Source organism: Hemitrygon akajei, chromosome 7, assembly GCF_048418815.1.
Source record: "Hemitrygon akajei chromosome 7, sHemAka1.3, whole genome shotgun sequence".
Taxonomy (NCBI): Eukaryota; Metazoa; Chordata; class Chondrichthyes; order Myliobatiformes; family Dasyatidae; genus Hemitrygon; species Hemitrygon akajei.
Genome location: NC_133130.1, coordinates 178,941,066 through 178,963,374, shown reverse-complemented (window position 1 = coordinate 178,963,374; position 22,309 = coordinate 178,941,066). Strand labels below are relative to the sequence as shown.

General features: G+C 38.6%; 1 protein-coding gene across 11 annotated transcripts in view; it reads right to left on the bottom strand.

Moving 5' to 3' along the window:
• Positions 1 to 22,309, bottom strand: part of LOC140731227 (rap guanine nucleotide exchange factor 1-like) — a 173,911-nt gene that overhangs the window by 114,755 nt on the left and 36,847 nt on the right. For all 11 annotated transcript variants that reach the window (XM_073052719.1, XM_073052721.1, XM_073052724.1 and 8 more), the window contains exon 2: positions 47 to 189. In XM_073052719.1, the coding sequence (XP_072908820.1) occupies positions 47 to 189 (143 nt within the window). The remainder of the gene's footprint in view (positions 1 to 46; positions 190 to 22,309) is intronic.

Sequence of the window (22,309 nt, the reverse complement as noted above, 5' to 3'; positions counted from 1 at the left end):
TTATCTTCACCCATCCCTTACAAAAGGCATAAAATGAGAAACTGACCTTATTTGGAGGCTTTTCTGTAGTGGTCTTAACAGTTGTTTCTACTGGTTTTCCCTTTTTTGAGGGAGTTCGTTTTATTTTTGGTGAATGAAATTTGTCTTTTAACTTCATGGTGAATGAGCTCAGGTGGGAGCGTTGGGAATCTGGAAAAGGAAAAAGGAACACAATGAACAAAAGACAGTTCTCAAACTTCAATCCAATTTTAGAATAAAGATTAAACAAGGCAGAAAAAAGATCTACCATTCCATGATAATAAAACACAGAAAATCAATCATTCTCTGGATCTATCTATTCCAGCATAGAGCACCTGCGGGAATCAACTTGTACAACTCAGGAGGAAGCCTAAGATATCCTTTAGTCAAGACTTGTACAATAAACAGAGGGGATTCTGCAATGCCCAGTGGTCTAGTATCACTACAGCCTGTGTGTAATGAAGCCAGAAATGTTTGAAAATATAATGTGATTTTGTATTTACAGACCAATCTTTTCATTTCCTCCTCTAGCTTAGTGTGTAGTGTTTAATGGTGTGCAGTTCAATGGTTTAACTCAGCACTTGATGATTAATCAGAAAAAAAAGAGGTTCCCCAGTTTCCATTTCTGGAGGCAGAACTCACATTTCTTTGTAGATATCATATCCAATGCAGTGGAAGTTCACTGAGAAGCATTACCTCAAGTCATCCGAACACAACATTAAATTTATTCTGGAGAATAATGAAGTGAATTGACCTGGGACTAAGTACCTGTAATTTACCAATCAGTACATTAAAAGATTTTGCAACAGGTTTGTAGGCAATCCAAGGAAGGGTCTAGCCATAAAATTGGACAGTGTTGTTCTTAAATAGAAGATCATGAACTGGTAACAAAACATCCCAGTAGATTTTAAATGAAACCTAAAAAGATTGATCCGTAGCAAATGGTGCCTTAAATGTCAGATCAATAAATCACAGAGTTAACAAAGGAGATAATAAAATTGATTTCAAAATTTAAAACAACTTGTTACTTCGGAAGGTTTTGGAAAAGCCAAAGGACATTTACACCCCAGTTGCTTCTCCAACTAATTCAGCACAAATCTGGTTTATCTTATCCTTCAATTTTCCATTGATTTTGTAGGATTTTCTAGTCTTGGCTGCCTTAAGAGATATGTTTAAAGCCTTACAAAATAATAATGCAGAACAGAACATTACAAAAAACCCTCATACAATTTTATCCAATTTCTCACCCTAAAAAAGGCTAGTTGGCAGTTTTAAAATTCATCTCACTGTAAGCACAGTGGGTTTGCAGCTAACCACAAAGAATGGGTCGCAAGTGTAACAAATGTGACTTGGAAAGTTTACACAAGAGAGCATCAATGTTCTATTGGAAAACTCCTGGTAGATCCTCTTAATTTATAACTGAGGCTGCAATACTAGCACAGTGCTGTAGGCTTGCTAAAATTCCTGAGGTACCATCTTTCCGTTTGATCATAAAACAGATATCCTCCTACTTAGTTTCATTAACATTATGACATCACCTCAGGAGGTCTTTCAGTGCAATTGCCAACATTTCCCCAAACATTCATTGTAAAGGTCACATATAGCACAGTTCCCATTCATGAACCACCATTTCTCAGAGGCACAGTAAAATTCCAATTACAGCACTTCTCAATTAGCAATTCAATATTAGAGTGCTAACTGAATCAACTATAGATGTGTTCATTGTACTATTGTGTACATGCAGATGTGCTACTGACAAGTATTACAACACACTCAAAATGCTGGAGGAACTCCGCAAGCCAGGCAGCATCTATGGAAAAAATATTGTAGATGTTTCAGCCCGAAACATCAACTGTACTTTTTTTCCCCATTGTGCTTTGTGCCTGAAGCTTGGATTTCCAGCATCTACAGATTTTCTCTTATGACCTACAAGAATATTTTTTCTTTATATGAATGTTTTGTTGAGAATAATTATACAGTATTTAAAAAGTAATCAAATAGATTAATCATAAATACAAAATGACATAAATGAACTTGCGATTACAGAGTGGCAAAAGTAGGAGACAAGGTGGACAAGACAACTGAGGGATGAGCCAAGCTGTGGTTCTTCCTACCAAGATGGACCAGGTTACAATACATCCTTTTTGAAGAGATTTAGGGTTACCTGCCAGAGTCTGCTTCTTCTACTCACAATGTGTTTGCCCTGTAGCAGAGAATGTGGTACTCTTGCAGTTCCTCCTTAGGTTAGTTGTACTATGAGAACACAGCAAACCCAAATTCTCGACTTCGACTTGTTCCAATATTATTTGGATGGTATGTTGAATGTTACTGATAATGCACCCTTCCTCAACAGTGTCAAATACCTCTGGTCCTAGCTTTGACCAAACACCTTCCACCCTGTATGCTCAAATGTAATCAATGGCATTACATGACTTTCAGAATTCCCTTAGCTTGACCATTTTGTTCCTTCAACAAGTTGCTTGAAGGTGCAAAGGGAGCATTTGACATCGTGGTACATAGGCTGGGTGAAGTATGTGGAAACTTAAACCAGTTTGTGAAAGCAAGCTGGGAGGCTTCTGTGAGTGGCCTGGACCATTGTTAATCATCAGCAATGCTTGTAAAGTCTCATTCCTCAGAGTAAGGCTTCACCATTGGACAAAAAGTATGAAATGAACCACTATTGTACTTGAAAATTTTAGCAGACGAAATAATATTAAGATTGTTGGACTTAAAGAAGGTATAGAGGGAGAGGATCCAATAAATTTTTTTCAAAAATGGATTCCGGAAATTTTGGAAATGGAAGAAAGAACTCAGTTAATTGAAATTGAAAGGGCTCACGGAGCCTTAAGATCAAGACCTCAAGTTGATCAAAACCCACGATCAATCTTGATAAAATGCTTAAGATATCAAGATAAAGAAAAGATCCTGAAGGCGGCTGCCCAACATGCCAGAAAGAGAAACCGGCCATTGATGATAGAAGGGAAAACAGTTCTTTTCTATCCTGATATAAGTTATGACCTTTTGAAGAGAAAGAAGGAGTTTAACCCAGTGAAAAAAGTTTTATGGGAAAAGGGTTATAAATTTATATTGCGCCACCCAGCAACCCTGATAATTTTTTTGGATGACGGAAAAAGAAGATCTTTTACTGATTATCGGGATGCGGAAGAATTTGCACAAGAACTCCCAAATATTCGCTAACCACAGCCAAAGATTTAAAAGTGAAACGGATTAAAGATGAAGACAGGGACAGTGAATGGAGTTGATGGATGTTTAAGGACAGAAGAATATTTAAATATATTCTTAATTATATGATACAGGGGGAGAAAGGTAAAAATTTGAGAAATATTAATCGAGAGTAGTGATATTATTTTTTCTTCTCATATATACTTTTTTATGTTACGGGGGAGCTGGGGGAACTTCGGATCGATTGCTACGGGATTCACATGTGTAATCATGGCGATTGCCATGACCCGTACAACGGAGGGGGTAATGTGTTTTTTTTATTCACAACATTAGTAGGGGGGTATTTTGTTTTTTTTTCTTTATAATCTATTTTTCTTTAATCTTTCTTTCTTTGCCTGGACAATCGGGGGGGGGGGGGGGAGAGACAGTTGGTCAGAGCATAAATCAGGAAATAGTTGGGGCTTGTAATATGGGAACAGCTATAATTATGGGGGATTTTAACTTTCATATTGACTGGACTAATCAAGTCGGACACGGCAGCCTTGAAGATTTTATTGAGTGTATTCGGGATGGGTTCCTTGAACAATACGTTACTGAGCAGACAAGGGGGCAAGCAGTCTTAGATCTGGTCCTGTGTAATGAGACAGGACTAATAAAAAATGTCCTAGTAAAGGATCCCCTTGGAATGAGTGACCATAACATGGTCGAATTCCATATTCAATTAGAGGATGAGAGGGTTGGATCTCAAACAAGCGCACTGAGCTTAAATAAAGGAGACTATGATGGTATGAGAGCGGAATTGCTTAAGATGGATTGGGAAAATAGATTAAAGGGTAGATCGGTACTTGATCAGTGGTGTATATTTAAGGAGTTATTTTACAACTATCAAGAAAAATATATTCCACTGAAGAAAAAAGGGTATAAAAGAAAAAATAGTTATCCGTGGCTAAGTAAAGAAATAAAGCAAAGTATACGACTAAAAAGAAAGTTATATAAGGTAGCTAAATCTAGTGGGAAGATTGAAGATCGAGAAGCTTTTAAAGATCAGCAGCAAATAACAAAAAGATTGATTAAGAAGGGGAAGATAGATTATGAAAGTAAATTGGCAAAAAACATAAAAGCAGATAGTAAGAGTTTTTATAGTTACATAAAAAGAAAAAGGGTGGCTAAAATAAATGTTGGTCCCCTAGTAGATGAGACCAGGAAATTAATGGTAGGGGACATGGAGATGGCGGAAAAGCTGAACAAATATTTTGTATCAGTTTTTACAGTAGAGGACACTCAAAATATCCCAACACTGGATAAACAGGGGGCTCTGGGGGAGAGAAGCTAACTACGATTCAAATCACCAAGGAAATGGTACTTGATAAATTAATGGGACTGAAGGTGGATAAATCCCCTGGACCGGATGGCTTGCATCCTAGGGTCTTAAGGGAAGTGGCGGTCGGGATTGTGGATGCATTAGTGATAATTTTTCAAAACTCGCTGGAATTGGCAATGGTCCCGGCAGATTGGAAAAATGCTAATGTAACTCCTTTATTTAAAAAGGGCAATAGACAGAAGGCTGGGAATTATAGGCCAGTTAGCCTAACATCTGTGGTTGGCAAAATGTTGGAATCGATAATTAAGGAAACAGTAACAGGGCATTTGGATAAACATAGCTTAATAGGACAAAGTCAGCATGGCTTTACAAAAGGGAAGTCATGTTTGACAAATTTGTTGGAGTTCTTTGAGGACATAACATATAGGGTAGATAAAGGGGAACCAGTGGATGTGGTGTATTTGGACTTCCAAAAGGCATGTGACAAGGTGTCACACCAAAGATTATTACTTAAAGTAAAAAATCATGGGACTGGGGATAATATTCTGGCATGGGTGGAGGATTGGCTTTCTAACAGAAAACTGAGAGTTGGGATAAATGGTTTATTCTCAGACTGGCAGTTGGTGACTAGTGGTGTTCCACAGGGGTCGGTGTTGGGACCCCAACTCTTTACAATCTATATTAATGATTTGGAGAAAGGGACTAAGTGCAACGTATCGAAGTTTGCTGATGACACAAAGATGGGAGGGAGTGTAATGAGTGCGGAGGACTTTGAAACCCTGCAGGGGGACATAGATAGGCTGAGTGATTGGGCAGACATTTGGCAGATGAAATATAATACTGACAAGTGTGAGGTCTTGCACTTTGGCAGGAAAAATAATAGAGCAAGTTATTATCTAAATGGAGAGAAACTGGAAAGTGCTTCTGTGCAAAGGGATCTGGGGGTCCTGGTGCAGGAAACACAAAAAGTTAGTATGCAAGTGCAGCAGGTGGTCAAGAAGGCAATGGAATGCTAGCTTTTATTGCTAGGGGGATGGAGTATAAGAACAGGGAGGTCTTACTGCAGTTGTACCGGGTATTGGTGAGACCACACCTGGAGTACTGCGTGCAGTTCTGGTGTCCATATTTAAGAAAGGACATACTGGCTCTCGAGGCAGTGCAGAGAAGGTTCACTAGGTTAAATCCGGGGATGGGTGGGTTGATGTATGATGAGAGGTTGAGTAGATTGGGACTCTACTCATTGGAGTTCCGAAGAATGAAAGGCGATCTTATTGAAACATATAAGATTGTGAAGGGGCTTGATCGGGTGGATGCGGGGAGAATGTTCCCAATGATGGGTGAAACTAGGACTAGGGGGCATAATCTTAAAATGAGGGGATGCCGTTCCAGGACTGAGATGCGGAGAAATTTCTTCACTCAGAGGGTAGTGGGGCTGTGGAATTTACTGCCCCAGGGAGTACTACACTCAATAAATTCAAAACGGAGATAGACATTTTCCTGGATAAAAATGGCATTAGGGGATACGGTGAGCGAGCAGGTAAGTGGACATGAGGCTAGGTTTAGATCAGCCATGTGATCTCCTGGACCAGCTTTTGATAGCCTGGATGGGTTGGAAAGGAATTTTCCAGATTTTTTCTCCTCAATTGGCAACTCGGTTTTTTCCCCCTGGGTGATCACATGGGTTTGGGCGGGATGAATAATAAAATAAAATGGGCGGCATGGTGCCCTGTTGGTTGGCACTGTTGCTTTGTGGGATTCGGTGAAAACTAGAGTTAAGATTGGATCAGCCATGATCTTGTTGAATGGCGGAGTAGGCTTGAGGGGCCGATTGGCCTACTCCTGCTCCTATCTCTTATGTTCTTATGTTGAGACACATAGCAACACGGATAATTTTAAAAAGATTCCCCAAGGTACTACGAAAGTTGAAAAGTTACTCTGTTAAAAATAATGACTAATTTACTGAATTTTTAAAGTTTTAATGTTAATGGGCTTAATGGACCGGTGAAAAGAAAAAGAATTTTAACATACATTAACCAACATTATTTTTACCAGACGATATTGAAGGGATAAAACCGAAATCCAAACTGAATAAATATCAGAAAGAATTCATAAAAACTGCATTGGCAGTAGCCAAAAAGGCTATTGCAGTTACTTGGAAATCGGATTCATACTTAAGCATAGATCGTTGGAAGAATGAAATTTTCATCTGCATTCCACTTGAAAAAATTACTTATAATTTAAGAGATAAATATGAAATATTTCTGAAAATTTGGCGCCTTTATTTACAAAAGATTAAATATATAGGTGCTCCGAAGATAAAATTATTGGTTATTTGGGGAAAGAAATAAATATATATACTAAAGCTATTATGAACTCCATGGAGCATGTGGGGATCTTCCGATATCCAAGCATTCATTCATTCATTCTTTCTTTCTTTTCTCTCTCTTTTTTTTCCTCTTTCTACAGGGATATGTTAGGGGGGGAGGGGGAAGGGTTGATAATTTTTTTCCCTTCTGTAACCATTTGAAAATTCAATATAAAAATTATAAAAAAAACACAGAAACAGAATTGGAATCCATCATTCCATCATGTCTGATTATCCCTCTCAACCCCATTCTCCTGCCTTCTCCCTTAACCTTTGACCCCCCTGACTAATTGAGAACCTATCAACTTGCACTTTAAATGTACCCAATGACTTGGCTTCCACAGCCTTTTGTGGTAATGAATTCCACAGACCGCACTCTGGCTAAAGAAATTTCCTCTCATCTCTGCTCTAAAGGGACGACCTTGTGGTCTGAGACTGTGCCCTTTGGTCCTGGACCCCCCCCAACTATAGGAGATATCCTCTCCACATCTACTCTATCTAGGCCTTTCAATATTCGATAAGTTTCAATGGGATCCCTCCCTCCCCCATTCCTCTGAACTCCAGCATGTACAGGACAAGCCATCAAGCGCACTTCGTATGTTAACCCAGATTCATTCTCCTGAAGTCTCTAGACTCTCGCCAATGCCAGCTCCTGTTTTCTTTGATAAGGGGCCCAAAGCTGCTCACAATACTCCAAGTGTGATGCCTTATAAAGCCTGAGTTTTTCATCCTTGCTTTTATATTATTGCCCTATCAAAATGAATGCTAACATTGCATTTGCCTTCCTTACCACTAACTCAACCTGCAAGTTAACCTTTAGAGAATCCTTCACAAGGACTTCCAAGTCCCTTAGCACCTCTGATTTTGAAAATTTTCTTTGTTTAGAAAATAGTCTACACCTTTACTCCTTCTACCAAAGTGCATGGCCATACACTTCCCTACACTATATACCATCTGCCACTTGTTTGCCCCTTCTCCCCTTCTAAGACCTTTTGCAGACCCCCTGCTTCTTCAACATTTCCAACCCCTCTTACCTATTTTTGTACTGACTGCAAACTTGGCCAGAAAGGCTTCAACTCCAAAAACCAAATCAGTGATATAAAACATGAAAGGAAACTGCCCCAACACAGACACCTGTGGGAACACCACTAGTTACTGGCAGCCAACCATAAAAGGCTCCCTTTATTCCTACCCTTTGCCTCCTGCCAGTCAGCCAATCTCCTATCCATGCTAGTATCTTTCCTTGTTTATATCTTGTTAAGCAGAACAAGTGTGGCAGCTTGGCAAAGGCCTTCTGAAAATCTCACTAAACAACATCCACTGACTCTCCTTTGATCTACCTGTTACTTCCTCAAAGAAATCCAATAGATTTGTCAGGCAATATTCCCCCTTCAGAAAACCATGCTGACTTCAGTCTATACTATCATGTGCCTCCAAGTACAGGTGGCCCCTGTTTTTCAAACGTTCGTTTTACGACAGCTCGCTTTTACGAAAGACCTACATTAATACCTGTTTTCACTAACCAAAGAGGATTTTCACTTTTACGAAAAAAAGATGCCCGCTTTATACGTGTGTTTACCCCAAGAGAGACTACCCTGACTGTGAAGACAGACAGACAGACTTTATTGATCCCAAGGGAAATTGGGTTTTGTTACAGCCGCACCAACCAAGAATAGTGAAGAAATATAGCAAAATAAAACCATAAATAAATAAATAATAAGTTAATCATGCCAAGTGGAAATAAGTCCAGGACCAGCCTATTGGCTCAGGGTGTCTGACACTCTGAGGGAGGAGTTGTAAAGTTTGATGGCCACAGGTAGGAATGACTTCCTATGACGCTCAGTGTTACATCTCGGTGGAATGAGTCTCTGGCTGAATGTACTCCTGTGCCTAACCAGTACATTATGGAGTGGATGGGAGTCATTGTCCAAGATGGCATGCAACTTGGACAGCATCCTCTTTTCAGACACCACTGTCAGAGAGTCCAGTTCCACCCCCACAACATCACTGGCCTTACAAGTGAGTTTGTTGATTCTGTTGGTGTCTGCTACCCTCAGCCTGCTGCCCCAGCACACAACAGCAAACAGCAAGAAGCCTTTTGCAGGTAGTTGTGTGCACATGCGTGTACATGCCGATATTTTTTCTCCAATTCGATTTTGGCTTGCTGTCTTCCCCATTCTGATAAGTGAAACTACACCGTACATACAATATTTCTACTTTATATGGACTGTATATTTATCATATCATTCCTGCTTTTACTATATGTTCGTGTTATTTTAGGTTTTATGTGCTACTTATTATAATTTGGTAGGTTATTTTTTGGGTCTGGGAACGCTCAAGAATTTTTCCCATATAAATTAATGATAATCGCTTCTTCGCTTTACGACATTTTGGCTTACAAACGGTTTCATAGGAATGCTCTACTTTCGGATAGCAGGGGAAACCTGTACCCTGAAACCTCATCCTTTATAATGAATTCCACCTTCCCAACCACTGAAGTCAGGCTAACTAGCATATAGTTAATCTCCTTTCTTCTGCCTCCCTTCCTTCTCAAAGAGTGAAGTGACATTTGCAATTTTCCATTCCTCTGGAATCATTCCAGAATCTAGTAATACTTGAAAGATTATTACTAATGCCACCACAATTTCTTCAGCTACCCCTTTCAGAACCCTGATGCTGAAAGTAATCTGAACCAGGTGACTTATCTACCTTTAGAGCTTTCAGCTTCCCACTATCTTCTCCTTAGTAATAACAGCTACACTCACTTCTGCCCCCAACTCTCTCAAATTCTTGGCATACTGCTAGTGTCTCCACAGTGAAGATTGGTGCAAAATACTTCTTAAATTCATCCACCATTTCTTTGTCCTCCATTATGACCTCTCCAAAGTCATGCTCCTGCAGTCTGATATCCAATCTTGCCTTTCTTTTACTCTTTATATAACTGAAATTGTTTTTGGCATCTTCTTTTATATTATTGGCTCACTTACCTTCATATTTCTTATTTGCTTTCCTCAAAGTTTTGTTTAGTTGCGTTCTGTTTTTTTAAAAAGCTCCCACTAATTTTTGCTGTATTATATGCCTTCTCTTTTCCTGACTTACCTTGTTACCCACAGTTGTGCCATCCTCCCATTGGAATACTTCACCTTGGAATGTACAGGTAGCCCCCAAGTTACGAACGTCCGACTTACGGACAACTCATACTTACGAACCGAGGAAGAACACCGTTCGCCATTTTAAGTCGTTTCCATTGACACTGTGTTAAGTGTGTAACTTTGTATTTGTCTTAAATTTTTCTTAGCAAGATTCACCCTGACCCTGGCCCCCCCCACCCCCGTTCCGGTTGGCTGGTGACACAGTGAGATCAGCACCGGGCTGGAGAACGAAGGTTCCCGAGTTCAATCCAGTGACTCCCATACCATCCGTGCCAGGTTGATGTTGAGCTTGCAACTTGACATCATAAAAAACAGTCACCTCCAGTTTAAATTCCCACACGGAATATTGTGGAGGATCAAATACCCAAACCCAGCTCAGCCCCCACTTGTCCCATTTAACCTGTCTCAGTGCAGTGGACTTTAGGACCCGGGGAATTCAGTGCGATGGTCCTTAGGACCCAGCGGAGGTCAGGACCCGCCGCCCACAGTGTTTCTGTTCCATTGACGGGAAGTGACCGCGATTGAAAATAAAGTGGAAATAATAAAGCGTTTGGAAAGAGGTGAAACGCCATCAGTTATTGGAAAAGCATTAGGCTACAGTCGGTCAACGATCGTAACAATTTTAAAGGATAAAGTATAAAATGAGAATAATGGAGCATGTGATTGAAAGCTACAACTATTACTAAGCAACGCAGTGGTTTAATTATTGGAATACATACATTTCTTAAGTGTTTTATATGCATAGAAAGGTAAAATATATACTATATCCTAAGACAAACATTTGACTAACTGACACTAAATAATACCAGATGTACTTGTTCCGACTTACGTACAAATCTGACTTAAAGACGGACTCAGGAACGGAACTCATTCGTAACCTGGGAACTGCCTGTATCCATTTTGCACCTAGCAAAATGCTGCCAGAAACTGCCAGCCATTGCTATTCTGCCATCAACCTTAATGGTGTCCCCCTCCAACCAACTTTGGGCAGGTCCTCTCATTACCTGCAATTCCCTTTAGGTCTGTCAAATCATCCCAGTCTTACTCTTACTGGACCATGGTAAAGGCAGCAATCCAGAGATTGCTAGCCTGGACGCCCTACTTTTCAGTTTTCTATCTAACGCCCTATATGCTCCCTTCAGAACCTCCATCCTTTTCCTACCCATGTCATTGGTACCACTCTCCCTCTTCAGAATGCTGTGGACCCAATCCAAGACATCCCTGGCACATGGGAAGCAACATACCATCTGGGTGTCTCTTTCACATCCACAAAATCTCTGGTCAGCTCCTCTAACATGACCTGTTGTCCAAAAAGTCTCATCTCTGAATAAAACTAATACAGTCGGCCCTCCTTATCCGCAGGGGATTGGTTCCGGGACCCCCCGTGGATACCAAAATTCGCAGATGGTTAAGTCCCTTATTTAACATGTCTCTGTGCAGTGGACATTAGGACCTGGCAACGCAGCTCTAAATCCGCAGTGTTTCTGTTCACGAAAATAATCACGATCGCGATTGAAATAAGGTGGAAGTAACGCAATCGGAAAGAGGTGAAACGCCATCGGTCATTGGAAAAGTGCTAGGCTACAGTTGGTCAATGATCGGAACAATTTTAATGGAGATTGTGAAAGACCCTGTCCCAATGAAAGCTACAATTATTACTAAACAATGCAGTGGTTAAATTATTGAAATACATATGGTTCTGAAGTGTTTTATATGCATAGAAAGGTAAAATATGTACTATATACTAAGAAAAACGTTTGACTAACTGACGCTAAATAATACCGGATGTACCTGTTCCAACTTCAAATCCGACTTAAAGACAGACTCAGGAATGGAACTCATTCATAACCCTGGGACTGCCTGTACTTTTAAGTCATTTCTAGATTACTTATAAGTCCTAATACAATGTAAATGCTAATGTAAATAGTTGTTATACTGTATTGTTTAGGGAATAATGACAAGAAAAAATAGATTGTACATGCTCAAGCAAGGAGTGCTGGAGAGAGAACTTCTGGGTTTTCCCGATCTGCGGTTGGTTGAATCCGCGCATACGGAATCTGCGGATAAGGAGAGCCGACTGTACATACAATCAAAAAAAAAATAGAATTCGTAATTAGATAATTCAATGTTCACACCATTTAAAGATGAATCACTAATACAGAGGCGTCTATATTTCATACATAACATCCTTGCAAATGATGCCTTGAGACACTCCCCCAGTTCTTCTATACATCAGAAACCACAATAATGACACCGCCTGGCTTATACAGAAAAATTAGTAAGTGTTACACTTATCTAGAACACAGCACAACAACACAATTTTTGTATAATCCACAGGATATTTCCCCGTTGCCCGTCTGTACTCTAAACTGCCAATAAATAATGTCACAGTCAGCTTGTCGCCAAGGTGATCAAACTGAACTGATCATGATCTCAAATATATTGAACAGTCATAGAACAATGCAGCAGAGATACAGGCCCTTAGGCCCTACCAGTCTATGCCAACTACATTTCCAGCCCAGCTAGTCCCAATTTCCTACATTCAGCCCATATCCTTCTCAGCTCCACACCTCCATGTACCTATCAAAATGATACCTACCCAATTCTTCAATTATACTATTATACCTGCCTCAGCCACTTCCTCTGGCAGATCGTTCCATATACTCATCATTCTGCTTGAAAAAGATGCTCCTCAGGTCCCTTTTAAATCTTTCCCCTCTGACCCTATTTTTGGATTCTCCTATCCTGGGGAAAAGAACATTACCATTCACCTCATCGATACATCATAATTAAACATTTTTATTAGGGTGCCTCCTTGTTTTCCTGTACTCCAAGAAAAATATCTAGGCTGGCCAACTTCACCCTTATAACTCAGGCCCTCTATTCCTGGCAAAATTCCCCATAATCTTTTCTGCACTATTTCCAGTTTAACCACATCTTTCCTCTAACAGGCTGATGAAAACTGTATGCAGTCCTCCAAATGCGACCTCACCAACAACATATACAACTGCAACGTGTCCCAATTCCAATACTTATTGCTTTGACTAATGAAGGCCAATGTGCAAAATGCCATTTTCACCACCGTCTACCTGTGACATCACTTTCAATTAACTATGCAATTCTATTCAAGTCCCTCTGTTCCATTACACCCCGCAGTGCCCTACAATTTATAGTACAAGACTTTTCAAAACGCATCACCTCACATTTATTGTACTTTATTTACCACTCAGTCTACTTCCCTAATTGATCAAGATCCACTTGTAGTCTATAACATTGACTAACAACACTACCTTCTAATTTCATGTTATTCAGAAACTTATTGATCAAACCTTGTGCATTTGCACACAAATCATTTATATAAACAACAAATAACAAAGGTTCACAATTTGCTGTGGCATAGCACTTGTCATCAGCTTCCATTCCAAGGAACAACTTTCAACTACTACTCTCTGTTTCTAACCTTTGAGGCAATTTTGAATCCACCTCACTAGCTCTCCTAAATCTCATGGGACCTAACCTCCCAGATGAGTCTACCCTGCACGTTTCTAAATTGAATACGTGGGGATGATGTTTCCCTTTGTTGGGTAGACCAAAAATGGTGGGGTCAATAAAGACAAGCATTATTCATACATGCAAAAGGGAATCTTTACACCCAGAGTATTTGGAATATGAATCTTGCAATCTTTATTTGAAGTAACAGTGAATAAAGTTTCATTCCAAAGAAGACTATCAAAACAAGGTAGGAAAAAATAAGATGCTGACAAGTGTTTCTCAATAATCTATATATTACCATTTTTTCTTGACTTCATAGAAGACGGCTAACTAGAGGTTGCTCATTTTGTGTTTTGTCATATGTGGAACTTTAAGCTCCTTTTATAGATTTGCACAACTTGGATTTGCAAACAGAATTCGCATTTTTGCATATGCTACTCCCAAATTGTTACTTAAGAAAAGGCTACAACTGACAGAAGCTGCACAACTAGCCTTAAACATATTGGATATCACACGACAAACACAGTGAATCAACAATTGCAACACAATCTAATCAACATAAACCACCCATGAATCACAGCACTACAGCATCCCAAAATGAAACAGAAAAGTGCTAAATTATCCTTCAAACATTAATCTACAGAAGAGGGCAGCTGTCATCCCACCACACCTAGACAATTTCAGAATAACAAGATCTTTGTATGGTATTAAATGTCTTCAGTCCATCTAACCCTAAAATCCTCAACTGTATATTTAAAAACTATACAAGATCACAGGTGGAGAGGATGGCTATTTTGTATAAAATATGGATGCTAAGAAAAAATATGTAAATCAAACCATTTGAATGTACACCAATATTTGGTTGGCGCACCAAAAAGTGATTGGATGCAGGCCCACTCATCTTTACTTAAAGCAAGTTTAAATGGAATGGAATCAAAGGCAATAAATACCAAAGTTAAGAAAAAATTTAAACAGCTACTGACTTTAATCTGCACATAGACTATATTGAAACTTCTCTTCATTTAGAATATGGCTATTAGAATAATTTCAAAAACGACAGATGAAATATAGATCAGGTTAAGTCTCTCTATTAACCTGAAAGCTCCCTGAAATTAACTACACAGGTTGAGAGAGTGGTTTAGAAGGAAAATGGAACGCTTGACTTTATTAGTCAATACACTTGAGTACAAAGATCAACAAGTTATGTTGCAGCTTTACAAAACTCTAGTTAGGCCACATCAGAAGTATTGCAAAGAGTTTTATTTTGGTCACCCTATTATAGGAAAAATGTTGAGGCTTTGGAGAGAGTACAGAAGAGGTTTACCAGGATGCTGCCTGGATCAAAGGGCATGTGCTGTAATGAGATGTTGGACAAACTTAGAGCAGTAGAGGCTGAGCGGAGATCTGATAGAGGTTTACAAGATTATAAGAGGCTTAGACAAAGTAGATAAAATCTTTTTTCCAGGGCTGAAATGTCTTAATACCAGAGGGCATGCATTTCAGGTGAAAGGGGATAATTTCAAAGGAGATGCAAAGGGCATTTTTCCCCTTTTTTTAAATAAACAAAATGGTGAATGGCTGGAATGTGCCAGACTGGTGGTAGAGGCAGATACATTAGTGACTTTTAGATAGGCACGAGAATATGAGGAAACAGAAGGATATGGGTGTTGTGTAGGGAAGGGAGATTAGTTTAGTAGGCCATTTGATTACTAATTTTATTGGTTTGGCACAACATTGTGGGCCACTGTGGTTCCTTGGCTGTACTGTTCAATGTTCTACCCCTTATGGTTTACCAAACTGATTATGATTAACAAAACAACATCAAAATTCAAAAGAAATGAATTATTTGAAACCATAAGTTCATAAAGGACAGGCCAAATAATAAGGTGGAGTAATTAAAATTTATTATTGTTCAGATTTAAAATTAGACTCTTGTTTTTGGTAATTTCTTTAGTAGATACTTAAGAGTCAAACTTCCATAGGAAGTTTCCATGGAGCGTAGGAATGCTACAGTAATCCAAGATTTCTACACTTTCCTGTTCAGACACAGTTTGATCTTCTGATTCCATTGATCAGAAGCAGGATGTCTCCTTCCATTTTATTAGAGCCAGTCCTCAAGGTTTCAAACACCTATGTTTAGAAATCCAACTGCACATTGCTGATTTCTCCCACTCTTGTTTATCACAACTGAAATTCATTTCTTCCCTTTTACACTGACATTGCCTACAACCTCACCTCCCTACCACCCCACAGTCCTGTACAGTTTTGCATAATCGCAGGGATTCATTATCATTCAGTGTGCATGATGATTTTTAAACATGGCAGTGCAATTTAGAACATATGCTGGGAAAGCTGTTCACACCATTCCCAGAACAACTTTATCTTTACACAATGATTTTTGAGACCCTGCAGGTTAAAATTACCTCAACCTTAACATACATCATATGCTGCAAAAACTCATTTCAGGGAGGTAGCACCCCCCCCCCCCCAACCTCGTAATCCCATATTCCTCCCCCCACTCCGGTCAACCTCCAAAGGTGTATGTAATACTTTGTTTAGTGATTTTGTCTAATCTGTTAACCAAGTTGGGTATATGCAGAAAATTTGACATTTAAATATGTACTTATATTATATTATCATGGAGTCATTTTTTTAAAATTCTATTACAACTTTAAGCAAGTCTACAGGGAGTTTGGCCTAATCACATAGGAGATCAATAGAGTAGCTCCTTAGCAGCTAGTCAACTAGTTTAAATAACATTAACAATGCTAATGAATGAATGACACTTGTTAAACTCACCTCAACTTGTATTTTACATTTTAACCCACCATGAGCAATAGAAAAGTCACTGTTGCAAACAGTGCAGCGAGCAACACTGTCATTATTTTTGAGGTCAACAGAGAAAACTGATAGGTCTACTTAGCATAAAGTCAGACCAATCAGGATGCTCCCTCTCGCTCTTGCTCTTCCTCTCCCTCTCAAAAATTCGATTTCTAGGATACTGTATATAATTTGCAGGTGTCAGGGAGCCACTATCAATATGCGGGAAACTCCCGGAACTTCCAGGAGAGGTGGGATGTCTGCCTTAATCCCCTATTCCCTCAACAAAATGTATTGTCATTCCTGATCCTTCCCAATGTCCCATTCACACCTCCAACTAAAGAATATTTGGTATTTTCTGATTCAGGCTACATCCACACTAGACTGGATAATTTTGAAAACGCCGGTTTCGCATAAAAACAATAGGCGTCCACACTATGCGTTTTTGAAAATATCTCTATCCACACTGAAACGGAGATTTTGGCGAATCTCCTCCTGCTGCACATGCGCAGGACACATCTACCGAAAACAAGCAACATGTTTGGTGTTGAATCTCGCTATGAAAGTGCGCATTTGTGTAGTTACAGACTAGAAAAACTTAAAAACGATGGACAGCTGTTGGCTCTTGCACAGGAGAACTTAAAACTAAAAAACAAATACTGGAGCGTACGGAGGCAACCGACAGGGAGTTCACTTGACCCGGCTGACAACGAACATTGAAAAACTGACTAACTCTGTTGCATTAATAAAGCACCTTGTTAAATGTATAAAACATGTCTGCATCAGTGTTATCTTGTATTTCCATACAATGTTACATTAGACTGTTACATATCTAATGTCAGAGAAGTACTTGCATAAATAGGTAAAACTACCTTCATACAAGCAAACACAGAAAACAGGGCAAAGTGAGTATACTTATTTATTCAGTAAGTTATGGGTCAAAGTATTTGGTGAGTACATTTCTAACTCTTCTGGCTTCAGTCTTGTTGCCGTCTGTTCTGAAATTGTTAGGTTGCGTTCAAGAAAACAGTGAAATAGCTCACTGCCGTCTGATAGCGTTTTCAGAAGTCTCCGGTTATGTTGTCCACACTGATCTGCCCGAGCAGCGTTTTCAAAAATATCCACCTTGGAAAGCGTTTTTGAAAAGCTCCGGTTTCAGGAGACGAAAACGCCGTTTTCGTGTGGACGGAGGGTTAAAAACGAAGAGAAAAGGCTTTGGTTACGGATTTATCCGGCGTAGTGTGGATGTAGCCTCAGTAAAGTGATGAAGGGCATTGACAAACATCAAGTTAACTGAACATTTCAAAAGTCCTATTTTAGGGGGGATCAGAAATGTGATTGTAATGATAAGAGGGCAGCAACACTTAAAAGGTGTCAGAAAAATTATAATCTTAGTAATTTACAGAGAAATGAAACAGCTTTTTAAGTTTCAAAATGTAGAAATTAGATTTTTTTTTTCCTCTGGGGTCCCAAACATCTCATCTTATACTTAAAGGTGGAAGTCATTCAAGCTCATGAGGTCCATGCCAGTTGTCCAGTGGAAAAACCTTTTAGTTCCACTGCCTCTCTCCTTATTTCTGTACAATTCTGCAACCTATCTGCTCTCACACATGCCCCTCAGATCCCCTTTCATTCTCTCTGTCATTAATCTACAACAGCATAAAGGGATAAATTTACAACAGCCAATAAACTACCAACATGTTTTGGAATGCAGCGTACCAGAGCAAATTAACAAAACACACCCAGTCAGAGAGAATATTCAAAATCCACATAGATAAAGGTCTGGATTAAATCAAGATCCCCACAGCTATGAGAGAACTGCACCAACCCTTCTTTGCCCACACTTTGCTTGAAGGATGATCTGATGCCAGGCCTCTAAATAAAGCAATTCATCCATTACAAGGACAATTGCATACCAGGATTCTTGCTGAATCGGAATCAAGGCTTATTATCATTGACATACAGAATATTGTAAAAATTGTTGTTTTGTAGCAGCAGTGTCGTGCAAGACACAAGATTATCACAAGTTACAAAAATAATTTTTATGAATTCTTTCTAATATTTATTCAATTTGGATTTTGATTTTATCCCTTCAATATTGCCTAATAAAATAATATTGGATTGTGTGGAAGTTGTATTCCAATAATTTGTTCCAGTAAAAGTCTTAAATTTGTCCAAAAAGGTTGAATTTTAGAACAAGACCAAGTAGAGTGTAGAAAAGTACCAATTTCTTGATTACATCGAAAACATTGATCAGATAAATTTGAGTTTAATCTATTTATTTTTTATGGTGTAATATATGCTGGAGAGTTTAACATCGGTAGCTGAGCGAAGGGCGCTGAGTAGGCTACGGTCAATTATGGATAACTCTGAACATCCTCTACATAGCACCATCCAGAGACAGAGAAGCAGTTTCAGCGACAGGTTACTATCGATGCAATGCTCCTCAGACAGGATGAAGAGGTCAATACTCCCCAATGCCATTAGGCTTTACAATTCTACCGCCAGGACTTAAGAACTTTTTAAAAGCTATTATTAATGCTTTTTGAGATAGTGAATTAGATGCATATCATATTTTTTTTACTGAGTTAAGTATTGTATGTGATTAGTTTTGCTACAACAAGTGTATGGGACATTGGAAAAAAGTTGAATTTCCCCATGGGGATGAATAAAGTATCTATCTATCTATCTATTGCAGTTACTTGGAAATCGGATTCATACTTCAGTATAGATCGTTGAAAGAATGACATTTTTAGCCACATTCCACTTGAAAAAATTACTTATAATTTAAGAGATAAATATGAAATATTCCTGAAAATTTGGTGCCTTTATTTACAAAAAATAGGATTAAATATATAGGTGCTCTGAAGATAAAATTATTGGTTATCCGGGGAAAGAAATAAATATACATATTAAAGCTATTATGAACTCCATGGAGCATGTGGGGATCTTCCGAAATCCAGGCATTCTTTCTTTTTCTTTTTTCTTTCTCTTTTTTCTTCTATAGGGATAGGTTAGAGGGAGGGGTTAAGGGGAGGGGGGAAGGGTTGATAATTTTCTTTTTTCTTTCTGTAACCTATTTGAAAATTCAATAAAAAAAATTATTTTTTTTAAAAAGTAAAGTTACAAAAATAAATAGTAAAAAAGAGTGCCGGAAAAAGATCAGTAACATCATATAGGATCACACCCACGCTGCTCGTGGACTGTTATAATTACCTTAACACGTTATTACCTGCCATTGTGCTCAAGGTTATTTGTCTTGCTTCCCCAGAAGCAAGATTTATTTTTAATTTCCTCAATTGCATCATTACTGTTTATTTCACTTTAGATAATTACTTGGGTTTGAATTCACATGATCTTTTGAAATCTTAATGTCTGTGCTTTTACACAATCCATTTTTTTGAATAGTGTTTCACCAAGGAATCACTTTACTAGAGATTAAATTACTACTGTAACTACATTGCAAATGGAAGATACAAAGGCCCCATTTAATAGTTACGATTTTAAATGGAATTTGAAACCAATTACTTCTACAACAATTTCATCCACAAGCGACACAGCTGTGTTGTTAATAGATAGATAGATAGATACTTTATTCATCCCCATGGGGAAATTCAACTTTTTTTCCAATGTCCCATACACTTGTTGTAGCAAAACTAATTACATACAATACTTAACTCAGTAAAAAAATATGATATGCATCTAAATCACCGTCTCAAAAAGCATTAATAATAGCTTTTAAAAAGTTCTTAAGTCCTGGCGGTAGAATTGTAAAGCCTAATGGCATTGGGGAGTATTGACCTCTTCATCCTGTCTGAGGAGCATTGCATCGATAGTAACCTGTCACTGAAACTGCTTCTCTGTCTCTGGATGGTGCTATGTAGAGGATGTTCAGAGTTATCCATAATTGACCGTAGCCTACTCAGCGCCCTTCGCTCAGCTACCTGCAAATAACTGCAAATAAACCAATAAAGATTACTTTGAAATACAAAATCAATTTTATTAATAAAATTCCAAGGCTTGTTTGTGAAATGTCACAATTTGGGAGTAACTTGCTTCTCTTACTAGTTAAACAAATCCAAACTCCTAACTTCGGAGAAAAGAATGTTTAAAGATACTATAATATAGTAATCGTAAAAGAAAATTTTTTGAGGGTGATGGGAAATATTTTGTTTTGAAAGGATCCATATACCCGGTGGTTCCCTAACTTTGAGTTACCATGCCCCCCTCCCCTTGGCTCCCAGAACACATCTCTTGTGCCCCTCTCACTTTTTGGCCATTACATAAAACTATCAAGAATATTGATATACGATACACAGTGTACAAAATAGGAACTGCAAAGTTGTGACAAATAAATGCAATATATATTCAAATATACTTAAAGCTATAATAAAATGATTTATTACAGTAAAAACATTTATCAACAATTTTAGAGCTACATTAGTCCAACTATTCACTACTTCATTGCTCTTTCACCTTTGAATGAGATGGATGGGCTTGGTGCAGCGATATCAGCTTCTCAAGATAGGCTGAATGTCACTCAGGAGTCTCAGATCCCCACATCCAGTAATTTACAGTCTGTTTTGTTCCTTTGAAAGTTGGGCAACTGGAATGAAATTGTGCTCCACTAAATATGATGTTGGGAAGGCAAAAAAGAACATCTTGACCATTTTCCACAGTTCAGGGTAGCATTCAGAGATTTCTTTCTGCAACCAAGTCTTGAAATGATTTTTTGAACCTTGACTTCAGCTCAACATCATTTTGTAGCTTGATCAGTTCTTCCTCCATCCTTCCTGTTAATTCCTTATTACAAGTGTTTGGAAATGGAATTACTACCCAATCTGGAATTTGGATTATGGGAAGATAATTTTATCTCTCCTTCACGTCTTTAGAGCAGCTCACTCAGGTGGGCACAGTATACTAAAAGATCATCCGGTATTATTTCTTTTTCATCCAACTCAAAGAGGCTCAGATATTGGAAATGTTATGATGGCTAATGTTGCACTTAAATAGGGTTAACTTGGATATAAATGTAGAGGCAACTGATTTGACTTTGATAAGATTCACATCATTTACTTGCAATTGAAGACTGATTTCATTAAGCTGTGTGAATAATTCTGACAAATAAGCCATTTCCAACTGCAGAGGAAATTCTGTTTTCCAAAGTATGTTCAAAAATGTGTCTTTCACATTCTCAGACATTTCATCTATTAGTCTTTGAACAGAGCCGTCACTGAGTGGAATCACTTTATTTGGTCTGGTGACTTATGCAAAAACCACTTAGAACCTCCCCTACTGCTGGGAGAGTATTTTTTTTTTCCAATTGTATAGGGCTTTCCAGATTCAGCAATGAAGTGTTGTATGAAGCATGCAAACCATTACTGTTTTGTTCTGAAGTGCTGGCAAACACCTTCTGTTTCTATAAGTTTTCACAAAGTGACTGAAAATAAGCCAAATTCTTGTTTGCTTTATCAGTGTATTCTCTTCAAACATTCAAGAAGCCTGGAAAGTTTCATTGCCTCATTTGAAAAAATACTTTTTCACACAGACATATTGACTGTCGTTGGTAGCATGATGCTGGCATAAAACCATATTTCAGATACTCCATACTATACTGTTTAACATTTCTTCATTTGGTCTATTTCTGCCATTTTTGTTATGGAATAATGACCACAGTCAATCACCTATTGTTTGCGTCCAACCTTAAGTGCTGCAATCTATAGAGGGTAAAGTTATGACATCATCATAGCTCACGTAAAATTGACTCTCCACCTGAAGGTACATAAAGTAGGGCTGTGGGCTAGAGAAGTGCGGTTGAGACCTCTCAAAAGGGCAGCTTCTGAATTTTACCCCATTGAATACCATGCCCTAATTCACAGGAACTGTGAGATTAGAGTTTGGAAATAGTACTAGCGAACACCATACTGCAGTAGTAGTCCAGATTTCTCATGATATGCC